Source organism: Lactuca sativa, chromosome 9, assembly GCF_002870075.4.
Source record: "Lactuca sativa cultivar Salinas chromosome 9, Lsat_Salinas_v11, whole genome shotgun sequence".
In the NCBI taxonomy this organism is placed as follows: Eukaryota; Viridiplantae; Streptophyta; class Magnoliopsida; order Asterales; family Asteraceae; genus Lactuca; species Lactuca sativa.
This window is the reverse complement of record NC_056631.2, coordinates 53,592,978-53,614,212: the sequence shown is the minus strand read 5'-3', so window position 1 is coordinate 53,614,212 and position 21,235 is coordinate 53,592,978. Positions and strand designations below refer to the sequence as shown.

The 21,235-nt window shown below is 39.2% G+C and overlaps 1 protein-coding gene across 1 annotated transcript; it reads left to right on the top strand.

Annotated features, from left to right (window-relative positions):
* The first annotated feature begins 10,578 nt into the window (after positions 1 to 10,578).
* LOC111921199 (centromere protein C) lies at positions 10,579 to 14,918 on the top strand. Its single transcript, XM_052767487.1, has 12 exons — positions 10,579 to 10,856; positions 11,726 to 11,901; positions 12,028 to 12,116; positions 12,232 to 12,328; positions 12,426 to 12,595; positions 12,782 to 13,380; positions 13,467 to 13,556; positions 13,675 to 13,747; positions 13,825 to 13,926; positions 14,039 to 14,143; positions 14,261 to 14,368; positions 14,536 to 14,918. Exons 1-12 carry the CDS (start codon positions 10,845 to 10,847, stop codon positions 14,658 to 14,660), a joined length of 1,746 nt encoding a protein of 581 aa, XP_052623447.1. The 5' UTR covers positions 10,579 to 10,844; the 3' UTR covers positions 14,661 to 14,918.
* The last annotated feature ends 6,317 nt before the right edge of the window (positions 14,919 to 21,235 follow it).

Here is a 21,235-nt window from a genome sequence, read left to right as displayed (position 1 = left end):
CACCTCCTGACGCAGCTCATCGCGGTTAGGGATAGACCTATCGTAGTAGGATATTAGTAACTATGTTATGTACTCCGGCTCTATGTTTAAGTGACTACACTACTCATGGAGCCGTTATGCTGTCGGATTAGTGTTACTTATGTATGCTCCTACGAGCAAATTTTCTTGTACTAAATGCGGATAATATTAATAAACTTTTGTGTGTTTTGCTATGATATACTCAGTTGTTATATGTTGAAGTGTTATGATTGTATGCTTGATGATAGTAATGCTTAGGTTCGTACCCTACACCTAGTTAGTAGGATCATAACCTCACCGAAACCACGTGCACTCAACATCTTTCCGTTTCATGACAGAAAGATGCCTCGCCCAGCTACTCGCGGAAATCCCGAACCAACCCCGCCGGAAGTTGACTCCACTGCTTTCCAGGCAGCCGTGTCTGCTGCGGTCACGGCAGCTATGGCACAACTTCACCGAGGAAACAATGGAGGAGGCAATGGTCAAGGCTCCGGAAGTTCGAACAACGGGACGAACCAAGGACTCACTAAAACGTGCACCTACAAGGATTTTGCGAACGCTAAACCCCGAACTTTCAACGGTACCGGAGGAGTGATCGCCCTAAAGCGATGGATCGAGAAGGTAGAGTCGGTATTCGAGATATGCGAGTGCCCCGAGCAGATGAAAGTGAAGTTCGCGGCCTGCACTTTTGTGGACCAAGCACTCACTTGGTGGAATGGCCACATAGAAGCTATGACACTCCCTGTTGCCAACTCTATACCCTGGACAGAAATGAAAGAGATGTTGACGGCTGAGTACTGCCCCCGAGGTGAAATACAGAAGATGGAGCAGGAGCTTTGGAATCTCACGGTGCAGAATGGGAACATCGATGCTTACATATCGAGATTCAGCGAACTATCCCTGCTGTGCCCGGGTATGATCACATCAGAGGGAAAGAAGATTGAACGATTCATCTGGGGACTGACATCCCCCATTCAAGGGAACGTGATAGCTGCTAACCCTGAAACGTTTGACAGTGCAAAGAGATTGGCAAAGAGGCTATATGATCATAACCACAAAAAGGGCGAGAAACCAGTGGAGACTGAGAAGAAGAAGGAAGGGGATGGTAAGAAGGGATGGAACCAGAAAAGAAAGGGGCGTCAGGGCCCCGAGACCTCGAAAAGGCAACAAACAGTGGCAGTTAACGCTGTTACTGCGCCGGTTCCAGTCACCTCACATGCTCCAGCCTCAGCTGCTTCAAATGCTTCCAGGCCCTATTCTGGTAGCGCTCCCAAGTGCAATAAGTGCAGTTTCCATCATCATGGAGAATGTAAGGAGTTCCATTGCACCAGTTGCAACCGAAGGGGACACACTGCAAAGTTCTGCAGGACTTATCCTTCTCAGAACCAGAGTCAGGGAAACAACCAGAACAACAACAACAATCACCGCAACATCAACAACACCAATGCCGGCGGCAACAACGCAGGGCCTAGCCACACCTGTTTCGGGTGTGGAAGGACGGGACATTTCCGTCGAGATTGCCCTAACAATAACAACAACTCCGGAAACAGAGGAACAGGAAGAATGCTGACTATGGGTCAGAGTGATGCAGTTCAAGATCCCGCAGTTGTGACCGGTACGTTTCTCCTAAACCACACTTATGCATGCATCTTATTTGATACCGGAACGGAGCGAAGTTTCGTAAGCGAGAAGTTTAAACATTTACTAAAACAACAACCCCAGAAGCTAAATGAAACCTATACGGTGGAAATGGCCAATGGGAAAACCGAATCCACTAGGGAGATCTACATCGGATGTACCCTAACCCTTAACCAACACGTCTTACGAATAGATCTGATGCCAGTGTCAATTAGGAGTTTCGATGTGATTATCGGCATGGATTGGCTAAGCCCCCACCATGCTGAGATTTTGTGCCACGAGAAGGCCGTTCGCCTTCGTCTCCCGAATCACGAAACCCTAGTAATTTACGGAGACAAACCCAGTACGAATCTCCGCCTCATCTCGTGCATCAAAGCGCAAAAACACTTGCGAAAGAACAATTTGGCGTTCTTGGCCCACATAGTGGACAAGACCAAAGAAGAAACTAACATCCAAGACATTCCGGTAGCGTGTGAATTCCCGGACGTGTTTCCCGAAGATCTTCCAGGAGTACCCCCAGAGAGACAGGTTGAATTCCGAATCGACCTCGTTCCAGGAGCAACTCCCCTCGCTAAATCACCATATCGGTTGGCACCTGCTGAAATGCAGGAATTATCCAGCCAACTCAGTGAGCTTCTGGACAAGGGATTTATTCGACCTAGCTACTCGCCATGGGGAGCTCCGGTGCTCTTTGTCAAAAAGAAGGATGGATCTTTCAGAATGTGCATCGATTACAGAGAGTTAAACAAACTCACTGTCAAAAACCGCTACCCACTCCCGCGAATCGATGATCTATTCGACCAGCTCCAAGGAGCTAGCTATTTTTCTAAAATAGACTTACGATCCGGATACCACCAACTCAAAGTCCGAGAAGAGGATATTCCAAAAACCGCTTTTCGAACCCGCTATGGACATTATGAATTCGTCGTAATGCCCTTCGGTCTAACAAATGCACCTGCCGCATTTATGGACCTAATGAATCGAATCTGTCGACCGTTTCTGGACAACTTCGTCATTGTGTTTATTGATGACATCCTCGTCTATTCTCGAAGCAAAGAGGAGCATGGCCGACATCTCCGACAAATTTTAGAGACTATGCGCACGGAAAAGCTTTACGCCAAACTCTCCAAGTGCGAGTTCTGGCTTCGGAGTGTGAATTTCTTAGGCCACGTAGTTAGCCAAGATGGAATTCATGTGGATCCCTCTAAGGTCAAAGCTGTGGAAGGATGGGCAACTCCGACTACGCCCACAGAAATTCGTCAGTTCTTAGGCCTAGCAGGGTACTATAGGAGATTCATCCAAAACTTCTCTAAGATCGCCAAGCCGCTTACCTTGCTTACGCAAAAGGGCGTGCCATTCAAGTGGACAGACCGACAAGAGATTGCGTTTCGAACCCTGAAGCAAGCTCTTTGCAGCGCTCCTGTACTATCTCTACCTGAAGGAACGGAAGACTTTGTAGTTTACTGTGACGCGTCAAATCAAGGCTTAGGTTGCGTTCTCATGCAACGTGGAAGAGTGATAGCATATGCGTCCCGTCAACTAAAGACGCACGAAGTAAATTACACGACCCATGACCTAGAACTGGGAGCCGTGGTCTTTGCCTTAAAGATTTGGAGGCACTACCTGTACGGTACTAAGTGCACCATCTTCACAGACCACAAGAGCCTCCAGCACATCTTGAATCAGAAGGAGCTGAACATGAGACAACGAAGATGGGTAGAATTGTTAAACGACTACGAATGCGAGATCAAGTACCATCCAGGCAAGGCCAACGTGGTGGCTGACGCATTAAGTCGGAAGGAATACACAAATCGCCGTACGAAAACGCACTCGATAACCATTCAGTCTCATCTGACCACTCAGATTGCATCAGTCCAGGCAGAGGCTATGAAAGCGGGAAATAGAACTAGCGAGGCATTGCGCGGAATGGAGAAGAACCTGGAAGTCAAAGAGAATGGGGTATACTACTTCATGAACCGTATCTGGGTCCCAAAAAGCGGAGGATTCAGAGAGACCGTTATGAAGGAAGCCCACAAGACACGATACTCCATTCATCCTGGTTCGGACAAGATGTATTTGGACATTAAGCAGCACTATTGGTGGCCTAACATGAAGGCGGAAATCGCAACTTATGTTAGTAAGTGCCTTACGTGTGCCAAAGTAAAAGTGGAATACCAGAAACCTTCTGGATTGTTACAGCAACCGGCAATCCCTGAGTGGAAATGGGAGGGGATTTCTATGGACTTCGTGACCAAGCTACCCAAGACGTCGGAAGGATTGGACACCATATGGGTAATAATCGACCGACTGACGAAATCTGCCCATTTCCTGCCAATCAAAGAGTCCTACAAGATGGAGAGGCTGACGCGTTTGTACCTACGAGAGATTGTAAGACTTCATGGAGTGCCAAAATCTATCATCTCGGATAGGGACAGTAGGTTCACGTCACGCTTTTGGCAGTCGCTCCACAAGGCCATGGGAACTCATCTTGATATGAGCACCGCGTATCACCCACAAACGGACGGTCAAAGCGAACGAACCATTCAGACGCTTGAAGACATGCTTCGTGCATGCGCGATAGACTTCGGAAAGTCTTGGGATACCCACCTACCGTTGATCGAGTTTTCATATAACAATAGTTATCATTCGAGCATTAAGGTGGCCCCTTTCGAAGCACTGTACGGGCGTAAATGTAGATCACCGTTATGTTGGGCTGAAGTAGGTGACACCCAGCTAGCAAGAACACATACGTCGGATAGGACAATGACAGGACCGGAGATCATTCGCGAGACCACAGAAAAGATTGTCCAGATCAAAGCTCGATTACAAGCATCGCGTGACCGGCAAAAGAGCTACGCTGATAAACGGCGAAAGCCCTTAGAATTCCAGGTCGGTGATCGAGTATTGTTGAAGGTCTCACCCTGGAAAGGAGTTATACGTTTCGGAAAACGAGGAAAGCTAAGCCCGCGATACATTGGACCTTTCGAAATCGTCGCTCGAATAGGTCCGGTAGCCTATAGACTACAACTACCCGCGTAGCTAAACGGTGTACACCCCGTGTTTCATGTTTCTAATCTGAAAAAGTGCCTATCAGATGAAACTCTCGTCATTCCTCTTGACGAAATCGAAATCAATGAGAATCTCCTGTTCGTCGAAGAGCCAATCGAAATCATGGACAGGGAGGTGAAGCGTACTAAACAAAGTCGCATCCCGATCGTGAAAGTACGGTGGAACGCAAAGCGTGGGCCAGAATTCACGTGGGAACGCGAGGATCAAATGAAGCAGAAGTACCCTCACCTATTCTAGTTTTCTCAAATCTAGCTTTCAAACAGAATTTCGGGACGAAATTCCCTCTAACGGGGGGATGATGTCACAACTGTAAATTTTGAGCCATGTAATCTATGCATTCAACCTAATGTGAATCAAAAACTTAAATCAAATACAAGATACAAGTACTATAAATAGTCATCAAACAATTGGAGACCCTAGAAGTTTTGGTTAAGTCCATTTTGGACTAAGACTTCCTTATTGGATCCAAATGGACCAATAAGCTTCCAATTGGACTATCATGGGTTTAGGACCCTAATTGGGCTCTAATTGGACCCACATTCGTTTATTTCAATATTTTGGGCTAGGTAGAACCTAGAAGGAAATAAAACACAAGTTTTGATCCATAATTTAACCTAACCTAGCTTAATAAAGCATAAAAAAATCACAATTTTATTTTATAAGTCCAATAAATACCCTAAACTACCTCTAATGTTGGGCTTGGGGGCAAAAGCCCAAATTTTCCCTCTTTCCCTTCATATTCTCGGCCCAAGGCCCAAATCCAAGAGAAGTTGACTTTGGTTGCCACCTCACTATTATCTAATGGAATTCTAGGCACATATCACATACCTCCATGCATGTATCACTTCAAAAGTCACTTCTTTTCTCTCTTCTCTTCTTGTTCGGCCGAGAGCAACACCACACACACCAAAAATATCTCAACTTTCTCTCTAGAACACTCAAGAACTCTCCTTTCTCCCCTCTCCAAAAATCTCGAAATTTAGGGACTTTCCAAGAGGATTTTGCAAGTAAATCATCATCTAAGGTAAGATTATGCATAGATCTATGGTTTAAATTCTTTTGTTATCAAAATCCTTTCCTAATCTATACAAAAATCATGATCTTACACCCTAGAATCATCTCAAAACTCAAGATCTTCATCAAAGGGAGCCAAGGCCAAAAACACTTCATTTTTCTTCCATCTTTTCTTCCAAAAACCGAGTCAACACCCCAAGGTGAGATTCATACCCCTATTTTCTGTTTTTATGAGTTTTGTGGGGGGGGAATACAAGTGAAAGTGTAGATCTATATGTGTTTGTATGCCTTGTATGATTTCCATGCTTATATGTATGCTTATATGTGTTTTAATGTTGGATCTAGCCATTAAACCCCTCAAAACCGAGATATAACTTATGTTTTATGATTTTAGCTTCAAATATGTTCCTACATAATAAGTGATACAAGAAAAATAGCTAAGTGGTTAGCAACAATTTTCTTTAAGCTAAAAACACACATTTTGGGCCAAAAATGTGAAAAATACAAAATTAAGGGCCCAAATTGACATTTCACAGATTCTGATGGATAAAATGTGCCAAAACAGTTTCCATAAAACTATTTCTGGAATTATATTAAATTAGAGGATTAAAAACATAAATTTCAAGCTTATTGGGCTAAAAATGAAAATTTCGGCCCAAGGAGGCCCATTATGCGAATTTTTCTGTTTTGGAGGGCCAAAACTGTGAATTTCTGTAAAACAGTGGACTATAAGTGTCCCAAATCCTTTTCAAAGGTTTAAAATGCTTTTTAAATTCAAAAAGGACCAAAGTTGCAAAAATTTTCCAATTTGGGCCAAAATTGTCAAAATTGCGAAAAGAAGGGCTAAAACCGAGAAAAACTGCATTTTCAGGGGCTTAAACTGTTTTCTATGAAAAATATGCTGGAAAATATTAATTTCAATACTTTTTGGTGTTAAAATGTCAAGAAAAATAGTTTAAGGACCAAACCGGGAAATATTACATAAAAAGGGTTGAAAATGTAAATTTTTACAAATAATGAGGGGCTGAAAACAGAAATATTTCAAGGCTAATTCAATATGTACAACTTGATCAAATAATGACACTGCGACTATCGACGAAATACAACTCATTACAATACCAAAAGTCGTTGTTAAACGAATTGGCTCGGTCTCGAGCCAATGGAAATCTACAACTACTAACTCTTCGATACATACAAATAATGATTGGTAATACATATACATACGAGTGTGCACAGACGTCTACGCACCATCTTCGGGCCCCAAAAGTGTAAAATCTTGCTTGTTGGGCCTAGCTAGCCCAATGACCTGATCTTAAGGCCCGAAGACACTTATTTTCTACGGAGTGTTGAGTTTTACCGACTCGGCACAACGTAGAGTGACTTTCAATGGCTTGTACCACTGGTCCCCAAGGGTCCATGGTATTGCTAGAAGAGTCTGCATATTTTACGAGGCGGGTCGGGGACCCCTCGCACGCATATTTTCCCCAACCGGTTAATGGAGTTACCGGGGTCTTCGTGACCTCTTTCTCTTCGGATGTGGGACTACACTTAGTCCGGGCGATTGGATAACGTGATTAGTACGGACGACGCCTTCGGGTTCGTTAGTATAACTATAAACTGGGCGTTTGTGTAATGCGGGTTTGTAGTAAATAATCAATGCTCGAGAACCTTCCAACGTCGCCTGGGACCGGCACTGCTATTTTCATAATGTTTTCAACGCAACTTAATGGATTCCAAAAGAACTAGGGGAACATCGGGTTTCCCTAGGGTTTTTATTACATACAGATTTGAAACGCATACATCTTCAATGAACATTTTTTTTAAGTATAGAAACAAACAAGCATACCTATGGATCTTCACAAACGTTTTCGAAAGCTTTTCTTTTCAGAAAATATCGGATTTTCTGGTGGTTTTTCAAGCAATATAAACATTCGATTTCAAACACTACTTATGAACTCACCAACATTTCATATGTTGACGTTTTTCAAAATACTTGTATTCTCAGGGAACCAGTGAATCAAGGGAAATCATACTCAGTGACGGTTGCAGTTTATTTTTGTATGAATTGAACAAATTAATTTTTGGGGAATGTAATGTTAAAACAATGTATGACATGTAAACACTACTGGTTGTTCTATGTTGATGAATGGTGACGAATGTTGTTTTGTTTCATATATATTCAATGTTATGGTATTCAATTGAGTCACGACAGCCCCCGGACGTTTCCGCCGTCTGGTTCGGGGGTGTGACAGAAACTAGACCAGTACGCGGGGCGTACTAGGACTATGCGAGGCGTAATGCTCAGGTCCAGAAACTCCATTTTCGACTTAGCTACTTCATCCCAAAGCATCCAAACCTTAGAGGAGCTTTGTTACAAGCTCCTAACTGATAAAGTTGGCGACTTTATCAATTTGCATGTCTTAATGGGACCCAACTTCCAAAATAACCATTAATACTCTCTTAAATCCTCTTAACACATGTATGAAGAAGTCTAGACGACCAAGTTCTCATTTTTATGAATCAAGGCAACCCAATACACTTAAAAGGACATGAGATTTGCTCTGAACTTCACCAAACTCACAAAGTTCCTATCTTGGGACATAAAACCCTAAAAATGGACCCAAAACAAGAACTAGCACAACAATGAGCAAGTTTCGAACTTTATACCTCTGGAAGATGCACTAACAAGGGAAAAGCTTAGATCCAAAAGCTAGAAGCACAAGATATCCTCTTTCAAGACTCCTTCTTCACCAAGAGCTTCACCAAAAACACTCAAATGAGCCATCACACTCACACAGGCCATGAAAACGAGATTTGGTTTTGAGAGGAGTTGGAGGCTGGAAATGGTGGCTGAAAATGAGGCCAACATGTTCCTTGGGTCACCTAAAAAATATTAGGGTTTACATTCTCCGCCTAGTACGCCCAACGTACCCTCTGGTATGCGCAGCGTACTAGGTGGTCTCCGCATCCATGCTACGCACATAAGTACGCTGAGCGTACACATACTTACGCCCTGCGTACTCATTTGCCACCCATTTCTCAATAAGGACTAAACTTGCCAAAACTTCAAACTATCATAGCTTCTTCATTATAAGTCTATTTCCAACGAGCCTCATATCCATGGAAAGGCGGGAGGAAGCCCTACGCTTCTAGTAACTCGCCGTAGCCTTAAGGCTTCCTCATGCCCGGGTTGCAACCCACGAACCCTAAATCACAGACGATCCGAAACAGGATGTTACACCTCGTTTACCTCTAGCATCATATCTCAATTGGAAAAATTCATACCTAAATATATATTAAACATTTAAAAATTGTATTTATTTGATCTAAAAGTGACATTTATAAATTAGAAAAGTTGAAACAAATGATACCTAAATATATATTTAACATGTAAAAGTTGTATTAATTTTATCTAAAAGTGACATTTATAAATTAGAAAAGTTGAAACAAATGATTACCTTGCTTCCATGACGTTGACTATCCTTTCAAACACATTTTTTCGCAAATGATACCTTCTTTTGAAATCGCTTGGCTGGAAGACACAATTATCCGCAAAATAATTGTTAACTAGCCGTCCATGCCCTTCCTTACGATCTCTATTTAACGCCGCACGTCGTGTGAGTAGTGGAGCTAGATCTGGCTGTAGTAGCCTGTCTGTATAATACTGATATATCATACTCACAAACATATTGTCTTCGTCGTTATCATCGTTGCACGGATGAGTCGGATCAAAACGATCCATATTTTAGTTTTGAATTATTGAAAGAGATATGTAGTTGAGAGATAGTTATGTATTTTGTAGGTAAAATTGATATAAATTGAGTGTATTTATAGTATAAATAAAACTTGATTTTTTTTACTAGGTTACCGTTTTTAAACGGTCGAAATCATGACCGTTCGAAAAAAAAAAGATATGCAAAAAATGGCGTTACCTACCGTGTTCACCATAACATGTCATCACATAACACCTAATAACGACTAAGAGGGCGGTGTTCCTCCCGTTATGACGCCGTTATTAGGCTGCCACATGAGCATAACGCGCTTCCCTGTTGCCCAAGAGGTCTTAGGTACGAGTCACGTTATAAAACCAAATTTATATGCCACCTCAACCATAACACTAATGGGGAAATGGTGTTCCACATGTTATAAAATGTTAAGAGGTAGAGAAAGAAATAAAGAAAAAGATTTGATTGGTTGATAAATGCAACAACCAATTAAACTTCCCGTTGCATATTGTATTCGTCACAACAAGATATGCCATAACACCCTCTTAACAAGAAGGAGGGTGACGTTCATCTTGTTATGACTAGGTTATGAGGTGCCACATCAGCAATAATACCACTTTTCGTTGCCCATACTATATAACGATATGTTAATAATTGTCCTTAGAGTCCACATCGAAATTGGAGTATTCAATAGATCCGGACCTTATATTTATATAACACTTTGTTATTTAAATAAGTTTTAGAAAAATATAAATGAAATCAACATTTTCTCGCTTGGTATGTTTGTTGCCTTATTTACGAAGGAAACCTACGTTTGAAACTGCTATTACTATTTTTTCAATTATTTTCTTTATGTGTATATAATGATTTTCTATTATATAAATAAGTTTTAGGGAAATATAAATGAAATCAACATCTAGCTCAAGCTCAACAACTAAAGACCACGTTTCGATCCTTGTTTACGTCTAATCCATTTTATTTGATATCTATGATGACGTGGATTCAGAAACATGCCACTTAGGATGACTCGTTGTTAACCGGATAATAGATAAAAAAATTGAACGTTTTCTAAAAATTTATAGTCTTTTACATAATTTTTTTTATGAGAAATTAAAAATCCTACCTAAAGTTTGAGATTTTTATTGCAAACAATTTGAAGAATGTAAGTTCCCGCTTGGTACTCTTAACAATTTCGAATCCCTATCTACTCCTTGTCTAGGGCTTAATTTATTCACGGAAAATGCAACGATGAATCAAACGCAGAGCTTCACTCTAGTCGATCCATTTGAAGAACAGTCTATTATCTCTCTAAACCCTCGAACACTCCGACTTTCCAAAGATGCGTAGAAATCCAAAGACCTCGAAGCTGTACACCAGTATATGATATCAATGGTACTTTTCGATTATCTGCAACTTTTTTCTGTACAGTTTAGTTATTCATCAGTTATACTTTGTGCTAATTGTTGTGTGGGAACACGGTACTTCTGCTTAGAGTGTTTTGTTTCGATTTTTTTTTTTTGAGTTACTAGATTTTGATTGAGTTACTTTCACAATTGACTTTACACAATGGAGGTAAGCGATTGCTGATACTGGCTAGGGACAGTCTCCCAGCTAAAAAGTAGACTACACTCAAGCTTCTTCATTAAGATCTATTACCCCTTCCATTATGTTCTTACTATGTCATGGGCAGTTGGGTTGGAACCCGTGTTATGGTTTAAAAGTGCTTTCATATTCTTACATTCAAAATGTGCATGCCTAACATGTAGTAGATTTTGATTGTCTGCAGCTGTAGATCACCATAAGACATTAGATACAGATTATGTGTATGAATTTCTATTTATTTCTGGTTAGACATTCTCAGAAGCAACAATCACCACATCGTTGGAAGCATTTTAACTAAGTTATCCTCCTAGCCTTTGCAGAAAGTCTTTAAACTGACATTTTCGTGTCAAATGAATACTTTTTAACCTCCCACTGACTAAAAAAATTTACTAGTGGGGAAATTTAACAATACACACCTTACTTTAACTTTTTGAGAATTTATGAAGTGGAAATTTAGAGGAAGAGGGCTCTTAAAAAAGAAAATCAGAATGTTATTGTGTATGTGTAATGTATAATGAATCCATTCCTAACCATGAGGCGAATGACATTCGATAGTTAATCGGTTAATAGAAGAAGATTGAAGCACTTGTCGTGTCACTTGAGTTATCATGCACATTACTATTTGATCTAAACTTATTATTCTCTCTTCATTGTTTAAGGCATTACAAAGCCCTGATAAGCATTTTGGGAAAGCAAAGTCAGTTGTAGATGGAGGTTTAGAATTCCTCAATACCAAGAAAACTGAAGCTGATATAAAAGAGAAGGAAAACCCTCAAAAGCACAGACCAGGTTTAGTCCGGAAGCGTGCTAAGTTCTCTTTGAAGCCTGATACAAGGTAAAGGTTATACTATACAATATACATACTACTTTCTTGTGTTTCACTTTCCACATAAACATTTAGTCTAGAAACCTGGAGAAGTTAGCTTAAACCTTAATGCACATCACTGTTGAGTGTTGACAGCCAGTCTTCTACACTCGTGGAACCAAGTCTTGAAATTGATCAGCTGCAGGATCCAGAGGAATTTTTTGCAGCCTTTGAAAAGTTTGAAAGTACATTATCCTTCTCTAATCTTGGTGTTTCAGTACTCATGATGTTTGTTTATAACTTGAGATCATGTTACACAAGTGACTTAGACCATATTACCATGTTAAAATTGATTTCTAGACACCCAAAAAGAGCTCAAGAGACAGAGAGGTGGTGGAGATGTAGATGAGGTTAACACATCCACTACTGTTAGACATCGTCGTCCAGAAATACCAAGGTATTATTGATAATTTGATATCTTCACTTTAGCTTTTTTTTACTGATTTTTTTTACCTATTAATTTCTCATTGAGCTATCTTGAACTCATATTTCAGGAGAAAAGTTAGTTATAAGCATTATGAATACTCCAGTCAGTCTCAGGATGATACATCAGTTGCTCAAGAGACATTGCAAGATAAGATTGTAAGTCCAATTCCACCTACTCAATGTTTACAACAAGAATCTTTCACACCCAATCAGCAATGTGAGGAAGAGGAAGTAACTGGTAAGTTAATTGATGCTTTTAAGTTTAATAATTATACAATATATAACGTATCTTTGCTTGGATATTGTTGTTGTTGTTGATAAAGAATGTTTAGGATGAAATGATCAATAACCACTCTTCTTCTTCTGTTTGTTTGATATGCTATGTAACTTACTAGGTTTTTTTTTGTGTCTTTTGTGTGAACAGAATCAATAAGTAAGAGTGAGAATGGGGTCCACAAGATGTTTGATGAATTAATGGCTAGTAATATTGAGAATTTAGATGGAAATGAGGCGTTATCCTTTTTAAAAGAGCGTATGAACATCAAAGCTGTTGATATAGAGGATTTACAACTTCCAGAGTTCCATGAAATTCCTAGAGTTGACTTTATTTCTCCATTCAAGAATTTACTACAAGAGTCTCACAACAAGAGCATATTGACTACTGATACAACAGAAAAAGTATTATTACCCAACAAGTACAACCCCCCATTCCAATCTGTAGGTGGGTCCCCCACGCCACCTAGGAGGCCATTTTTGGCAATTTCAACATATGGAAAACAAATGTTGGAATCAAAGGATCCATTCTCCTCCACCCATGGCCATGATGTTGATTCACCTCCCACAACTTTTACTAAAATCATTAGTGCCAGCAAGGACATGGTTTCTGCCACATCAGCAAAAAAGAATATTACAGAAACTGCCACTGCCACTGGTGATATGGAAGACAGGGAACATAATGTGGAAGAAAGGGATGCAGATGAGAATGTAATTGATATTCGAACAAAGAAAGATATAAATGGAAATGTAAGGTTTTATTATATCATATATATTTGTTATATATAGTTTAGAAGTAAGTCTGAAATAATGCAATTGATTATGATGTTATGCAGAGTGAAGATACGGTGGCAAAAGCAGCATCTGTTGTTACAGAATTTAGTTTGGATGCTGAGGAGATTATTAGTGAGGAGAATAATAATAATGTAAGTTGTGTTTAAAAAACTGGTTTATAAATTACATACAATATAAGTTAAGTTTGGGAAGATTGAGAGAAGAATGTTTTAAGAAACAAATGTCACATCCATTTTGACATAACAACAGGTTGAAGATGTGACAGAGAAGGCAGGAGAAGCAGAAGTAAATGTTGTGGAGGATTTGGATTTGAGGCAACCAGGTTTGACCCTTGTCTTGTTAATTGACATTTTTGTTTTTTTTTTATTTGTATTTTTGTATTTTTTTTTTTAAAATTAGGGGAAACAGATGCTGCTGACGTGAACATTGAGGAGGACATGGGCATGGATACTAGTGGTCAAAGTCTTGATATTGTTCCTGTCCCTGAACAACAAAATGAGGTGAGGTTAAGGTTAAGGTTAAGCTTACTTTATTTATTTCTTAAATAAATAAATATTTGTAAAAATCAGATTATTCCCAACAGACAGACACTGAGTTTTAACTTTTAATAAATAGGAGGAGGAGGAGGAGGAGGAGCATCGGAGGAGGATAAATAAAAAAACGAATAAGAGAAAGAAGAATAAGATTGATCCAAAAAAGCGTCGCCAGAGCCTTGCAGGTAGGTTAGGTCATAACTCATAGGTGGTGTTTATGTTCAAAATTTATCAAGGATTATTTATTTATTTATTTATTTATGATATAAATATTAAATAATGGGAGGGAATGGGAATGGCAGGGGCTGGGTCTAGTTGGACGTCATCTGGAGTAAGGCGAAGCAGCAGAATTAAAAGGAGACCCTTGGAATATTGGAAGGGAGAAAGACTCTACGCTCGAGTCCATAACAGTATGATACACTTAATTTTTTTTTTTTTTTTAATTAATTTCCCTAAACATGCATTTAATAACAATAACATATATACATATATATTTTTAATTAAAATGAGAAATTGAAGTTATTTATTTATGTGAAGTGAAAAGGATTGATAGTAGTATAATTTGATTATGGTGCAGGCCTGCCGACGGTTATTGGTGTGAAATATATATCTCCAAGTAAGGAGGATGGATTCAAATTCAAGGTGGAATCTTTTGTCTCTCACAAGTACAAACACCTTGTTGAGTTGACCGCTCTCCATTGACTTTGACTTTGACTCACTCACTTTTTCCCATGCATGCATGTAACTTACTTACTTGTTGTGTTTGTGTGCAACACAAGAAAGGGTATGTCATCAGTTTGTTCCATGATATATGTGGTTTTGAAAGACAAGACAGCTATGAGCTATCCATGTATATATGTACAAGTACAACTTTACTTTCGAATCATTTAACTTCTTCTACATTAAACAATTGAAACAAGTTATAAAAAATATAAACTATGTCATCAGTTTTAAAATTTATACTATTTGTTAATGTTGGTTGGGCTGTTGTATGTATTCAAATAATGTTATGTATGACAAAAATCAAAATAATTATATTTCATCAAGTTAAGTTAAAGCTGTGTTGATTTGATAACCAATCCTCGCATGAATTGCTAAGGATCCAATAAGCCCAACATTTATTTCTTTAGATGTGTGAATCGGGCAAATACGTCTGTAGTGATTAGGATAAATATCTCATTGGAAAAATAGCAGTTTGCACACTCAATCCCCTAAGCCCAAATAACTCAATTTTCTCCCCATTAACTATGTGTCAATGGATCCAAAACTTGAGATAACGGGTGTAAACGGAAAAAATACTTTATAGGTATCTGTTAATGGGGATTGAATTTACCAAGTTCTGAGAAGTCGGTGTCCAGTTAAGTGTTGCATATATGTTTCCTCAAGCCATGTTTTCTAAACGAACCAAAGCCAATCTAAATTGTTCTTATAAACGATCTGCTACAGAACGAATATGCTTATTTTGCAAATGATTCATATCATCAAGTGTGCCCATCCTAAATTTGATTCCTGCCAATATATATCGCAGTAACAAAAATGTATTGTTTTGGTGTATATCAAGCGTGAAACTTTAAACTCTACTTTACATGATTTTTTTGTCGCCTTTTTGTGGTGTCAACACCTTGAAACCCCGTCCACATGATGACTTCTGCAGACAAAAAACCCAACCCCAAAGAGAGATGGATATATTATATGATCCATACTCTTATTTGTATGGTACCAAAAATCAAATTAATTAATTATTACATGACTTATAATTAAAAAGCAGAATTATGATGATTATCATCCACAAGGATCGACTTCTTAAAGAAAGTTGAAACTAATGGTCATTTTTTTGAACGGCTGAAATTTATTAGAAAACGACTAGCAAGCAGGTAGGGGAAAAAAACAGTTAAAGCCAAAAACGGCTTTTGGAGCCAATCACTCCAAGAAACCTAACCTTACTGTCTATTGATAAACCACAAAAACAAACACTCAACAATGCTATCAAAAATACCATTCTTTAAAGGGATTTTATCCCCGAACACAACCTCATTCCGGAAGTTCCATATGATCCACATGCCAACGTAGATAATAGCCTCTAAAGCATTCTTCTGCAAAGCTTTTAAACCACAGTTATCAACCCAATCAACCATTTGTGTGAGAAGACCCATATCATGAGGTTCAACATCAACCAATAAATAAACCTTCACCCAAACTTTGTAACCCACCTGACAAGACCAAAGAGCATGATCTATCTCTTCTGGTACCAGAGAACAAATAGGACATAATAAAGAATCTAACTCCATCCCTTTTCAGCTTAAATTCCACCTCGTAGGAAGACGATTTAGCAAAGCCCACCACACAAAAATCAAAACTTTTCTTGGAACATACCGAGACCACCTAGTGGGAAAATTTAAATCAGGGAGATTCAAATTATCAATATGAGTACGAGTATCTTTAAGAGAAAAAGAAACAGATGTTAAGCGACCATCTCCATTCATCAACATCATTAGAAAAATGAACCTCCTCTAACATCTCATTAAGATCAACCAATTGTTGATTAAGCCCCCTCTGAAAATAATCCATCATGTCACCTATCCAAGACCAAGCAAAATTGATCTTTATCAAGTCGAAACAGTCTTGAGTACCTATCTTTAAAAGGAACTTGACCACACCAAACATCAAGACAAAATCTAGTAGACTTTCCATCTTTCATCTTTTTCTGTATGCATATTGTTTATAGAATCGATTATCCTGGACCAAACCCCATCTCCACGAATATTAGGTAAAAAAACCGAACCCTAGCTCTATAAATCCCATGCACCTCGTTAATAACATTAACCCATAAGGCACCATTTTCATTAACAAATCTCCACCTCCATTTTTGAAACAAAGCAAAGTTAAAAGCCTCAAGGCTTCCAATACCCAAACCACCTTTCAACTTATCAGCTAACACTAAGCTACGCAAGGGATTTTGTATCCTTTCCCATCTAACCCCCAAAAGAATCTCGAAGGAAGCGATTCTAACTTTTTTTTTTATCTGAATAGGCATACGAAATAAGGACAAATAATAAATTTCTAATGACCCTAAACCCGACGAAATAAGCATCGCGCGCCCTCCAATAAAAGCATATTTGCTTTCTACCTAGAAAGTCTTTTGTTAAACTTATCTATAATGGAGTCCCAAGATTTTATTCTCGCCATATTTGCCCCAACCAGGAGACCTAAGTATAAAAAAGGAAGAATATCACCCGGTTCACATCCAGTAATATAAGCTAAATTACTGACATCCATGTAATCCACTCCAACACCGAATAAGTTAGATTTATGGAGATTTATTTTTAACCCAGGAACACAAAAAAAAAAAAACAGTGTAAAAGTCGAACCACTCCAACAATGTTGTAACGAGACCATTCTCCCAAAAATAAAGCGTCGTTTGCATAAAATAAATGAGACAACTGCAAAGAACCAACCATAGCACCTCGAAAGAAACCTGCATCTAAAACATCCTCCACAACAACATGGAGCGCCTCCGTAACCTAAAAAAAAGAGAAAGAGGATCACTTAATCGTGAGCCTCTCTCCAATTGAAACTCTGTCGTAGGGCTACCATTATGAAGCACCAAAGCTTTTGCCGAATATAAACAACCATGAATCCATCCGACCCACTTTTGACCAAACCCCAAGAATTGCATTATCTTCTCTAAGAAATCTCAAGACACTGAATCATAAGCCTTTTCAAAGTCAATCTTGAACACCATCAACTGTTTTTTTTCTTTTTTTGTATCGATCCACAATTTCATTAATAGTAAGTGGGCCATCTAAGATTTGCCGACCCCGAACAAACACAGATTGCTCACAGCTACCAATTTTGTCAATAACTCGAGATAACCAAATAGCTAACACCTTCTCTATAATCTTATACTGAGCCCCAATAAGACTTATAGGACGATGATACTTGATACTTGATAACAATATATATATATATATATATATATATATATATATATATATATATATATATATATATATATATATATATAACTAACCATTTTAAAGCAAACACCATATAATATAATTATTCATAGGACAGTGAGAGATACCACACTATAGATTTGAAGTAACGAAAAAATATATATAATTTTTAATAGATATAGTGCTGCTTGCATGATATTTCCTCTTCTTTATTCATTTCCAGAAGAAGCTTGTCACAAATTCTAAAAAAACATTCGTTCGTGATATGACCCTAAAATTAAGTATACATTTATATATTGTAATGCTTTGACATTTGATAAAGTGTTGTCAACCATGTTAGCTATCAGGCTGCAATGTTATGATATGAGAACGAACACAACATGAGCAAAGGACGTTTTAAACACACACCTTAAATAGAAATATTGATTACAGACTTTGTATGTAACATCCAAGTTTTTGGTAAGTTCTCTTTTGGTCCCTAATGTAAAAGTCCATTTCATATTAGTCCCTTGGTTAGTACGTGGGACGTATGCTAGGCGTACGTGGTGTACGCATGGCGTACTCATGTCTGAAGCAAACCTTAGTTTCTAGGGTTTGCATACTATTTAAGGATCGTAAGTCCCCCAAGTCACTTACCTTTTCAGCCTTCATTGCCCTTGAAGTGCAAATCTCGAACCCTAAGCCACCTTAGTGCATTTGTGAGCTTCTTGAGTGATTTTAGGTGTTCTTTAGAGCTCTTGAAGAAGTAGAAAGCTTGAGAAGAAGCGAGGACGTCGGAAGAGCTTGTAGATCCAGAAGTTTGGCACCATTTCTGACCCATTGAAGGTATAAAGCTTTAACCTTGACCATTGGATGCTTAGATCTAGTTTTAGGGTGGAAAATGTCATATTTTGTTCCCATAGTTTGTTTTCTTGGAGTTAAGGAACTTCAAACCATATGAGCTATCCTTTTGAGCTCTTAGAGGTGTTTTGAGTCATAAAAAACAGATCTTGATGGTTAAGCCTCAACCATGCAAATGTTAGGGACCAACCAAGTGTGCTTATGGACTTGGTTCATGTTTTGAGCCCCATACTTGCATGAAAAAGTATAAAGTTTGCTACTTTATGGCTTAGGACGTTTCTAGGGGTCTGGATCTAAGTTTTGGACGTAAGGTCTTAAGGGATTAAGACATAGGGCTAAGTTTGGCTTGGTAGACCAGTACGTAGTGCGTACTCAAGTGTACGATGCACGTACTAGGTTAGCACCTCGACCTTGGTCAACAACAACATACACTGGGTGTACAAGCCAAGTACGTCGTGCGTACGCGAACTATGGGCTTGGAGGATTTTGGGCTCTTTCGGGTGTTGGGCTTTTAACTTGAGAAAAGTGGGCCTCGGGCCCACCTGAGTGTAGCAAGTCCTTTTTGGGCCTAAGGCCATGTTTAGGGGTCCTTAGGCCATAATGGGCCATAAAGGCCCTATGGTGGGCTTGGATGCCTTTTTGGGTTTTGTGGTTTTGGGCCTTGGAGAGAAGGAGACCCAATAAGGCAAAGGTAAAGGAGCCTTTTTCCTTAAGTCAAAGGCTAGGATTTTGGACCTTGAGTTAGATTGTGACCTAAATTCTAATTAGGGTTTTGTGCTTGTGCGATAGAGAGAAGAGTTCGCGAGTCATCCGCCAAGTTCGATTTGATACCCACAGTCTGAGGTGAGTCTTCCATCGCAGTAACCGAGGGTCGAAGGCACCAAGGCCGGCCCACTAGTTATTTTATAGCATGATGATTATCTTTGTGATAATTATCATTCATGTTTGTATTTATATGATGACTCAGTGATTAATGTCATGATATTGTGTGGTAGCAGTAAGGGGTGAAATAGACCCGATATTCGATTGAAATAGACCGCAAGGGTAAGCTAACAACCAAATATGCTTGGAAATATCCGTTTGAGATAGACCGAAGGGGTAGGCCAACACCCAGATATGTTTGACAGTATCCAGTTGGAATAGACCGAAAGGGCATGCTAAAACCCATATTTGCTTGGCACTATGTTTGTTCAGTATGTTTGTGTAACATGTTTGATTAGTATGTGGTATGTTGGGGGTACTCACTAAGCTTTATGCTTACACTTTTACATCACATCACTCCATGTTTTTCTGTACTTAGTGATTTTGGGATTTGTACTCTGATATTATGATACAATGTGACTCTTTTGAATATTTTAGTATCAGTTTATTATGAATGGAATGAATTTAAAAACAAAATTTTTATATGTATTTTTGGGACGTTACATCGTAAAAGAAAACTGAGACCAATAACAAAACAATTAAACTTTCTCATCACTACTACTCTAAGCAGTTATCATGATCAAAAATATAATAACGGTCACCGAACGCTATTTGAAATCGTGATTCTCGCGGCGGTGTTGTAACATGTTATTAGGTATTTTCATTTTAGCTCTTAACTTTATCGATGTTGCATAATTGGTCCCTTTTTGGTAAAGGCTTTGCGTTTCAGCCGTACGTTGGGCGTACTTGAGGGTACGCGCATCATACTCGAGTGATGCAGGATCGCGTGTGTCTTGCTAGTATGCTGGGCGTACGTGTGGTACGACGGGCGTACTAGCCCAGTCTCTAAACCCTAATTTAAGGGTTTCTCCCTATTTAAACCACCTTATGCCTCCCTTGGACACTTATCATCAACCACCATTTCCTCTAAAACCCTAATATCGAAGTCTAAGCTTGCTTGTGAGAGATTGGGAGCTCATTAAGTGATTTTGGTGCATATTGTTGAAGAAGGAGGCTAGAGAAGAAGGAGTTGTTGCTTGCAAGCTTGTAGATCCATAAACCACTCCTCATTGTGCATCTTTTTCAGGTATAAAGTTTGTACCTTGATGAGTTTCTTTTTTGATCTCCATGGATGAGTTTTATGAGCTCTTTGTCCCCAATTTTGGACCTTTATGAGTTTGGAGCACTCCAGAGAATATTAATTGTCCTTTCATGTATTTTAGGACTTGTAGATAAAATGGTTGCTTGAACATTTCCTATGGCCCATGCATGAGTAAAGTGACTTAGAGTGTGATTGAAGTTAGAGTTTGTTGCATTGGTTCCTTTCTAGCCATGCAAAGGCTTAAAGTCGGTGACTTTATGGATTAAGACACCCTTGGATAGTCAGATCAGAAGTTGGGATAGATATCTTAACGGATTAAGACATAAAAGTTGGTGAAGTTGGATCGATCGAAGTAGGTTAGGCGTACTCCTGGCTATGCCCCGCGTAGCCATTTCTGTCCCCAACTGGTCACTGATCGAGTAGTACGCCCCACGTACTCGCTGGGCAGTTGACTTTCG

Coding starts and splice junctions, on each gene's coding strand:
- LOC111921199 (XM_052767487.1), top strand. Junction 11,902..12,027: donor TCTTTGAAGCCTGATACAAG/GTAAAGGTTATA, acceptor GAGTGTTGACAG/CCAGTCTTCTACACTCGTGG. Junction 12,329..12,425: donor CGTCGTCCAGAAATACCAAG/GTATTATTGATA, acceptor CTCATATTTCAG/GAGAAAAGTTAGTTATAAGC.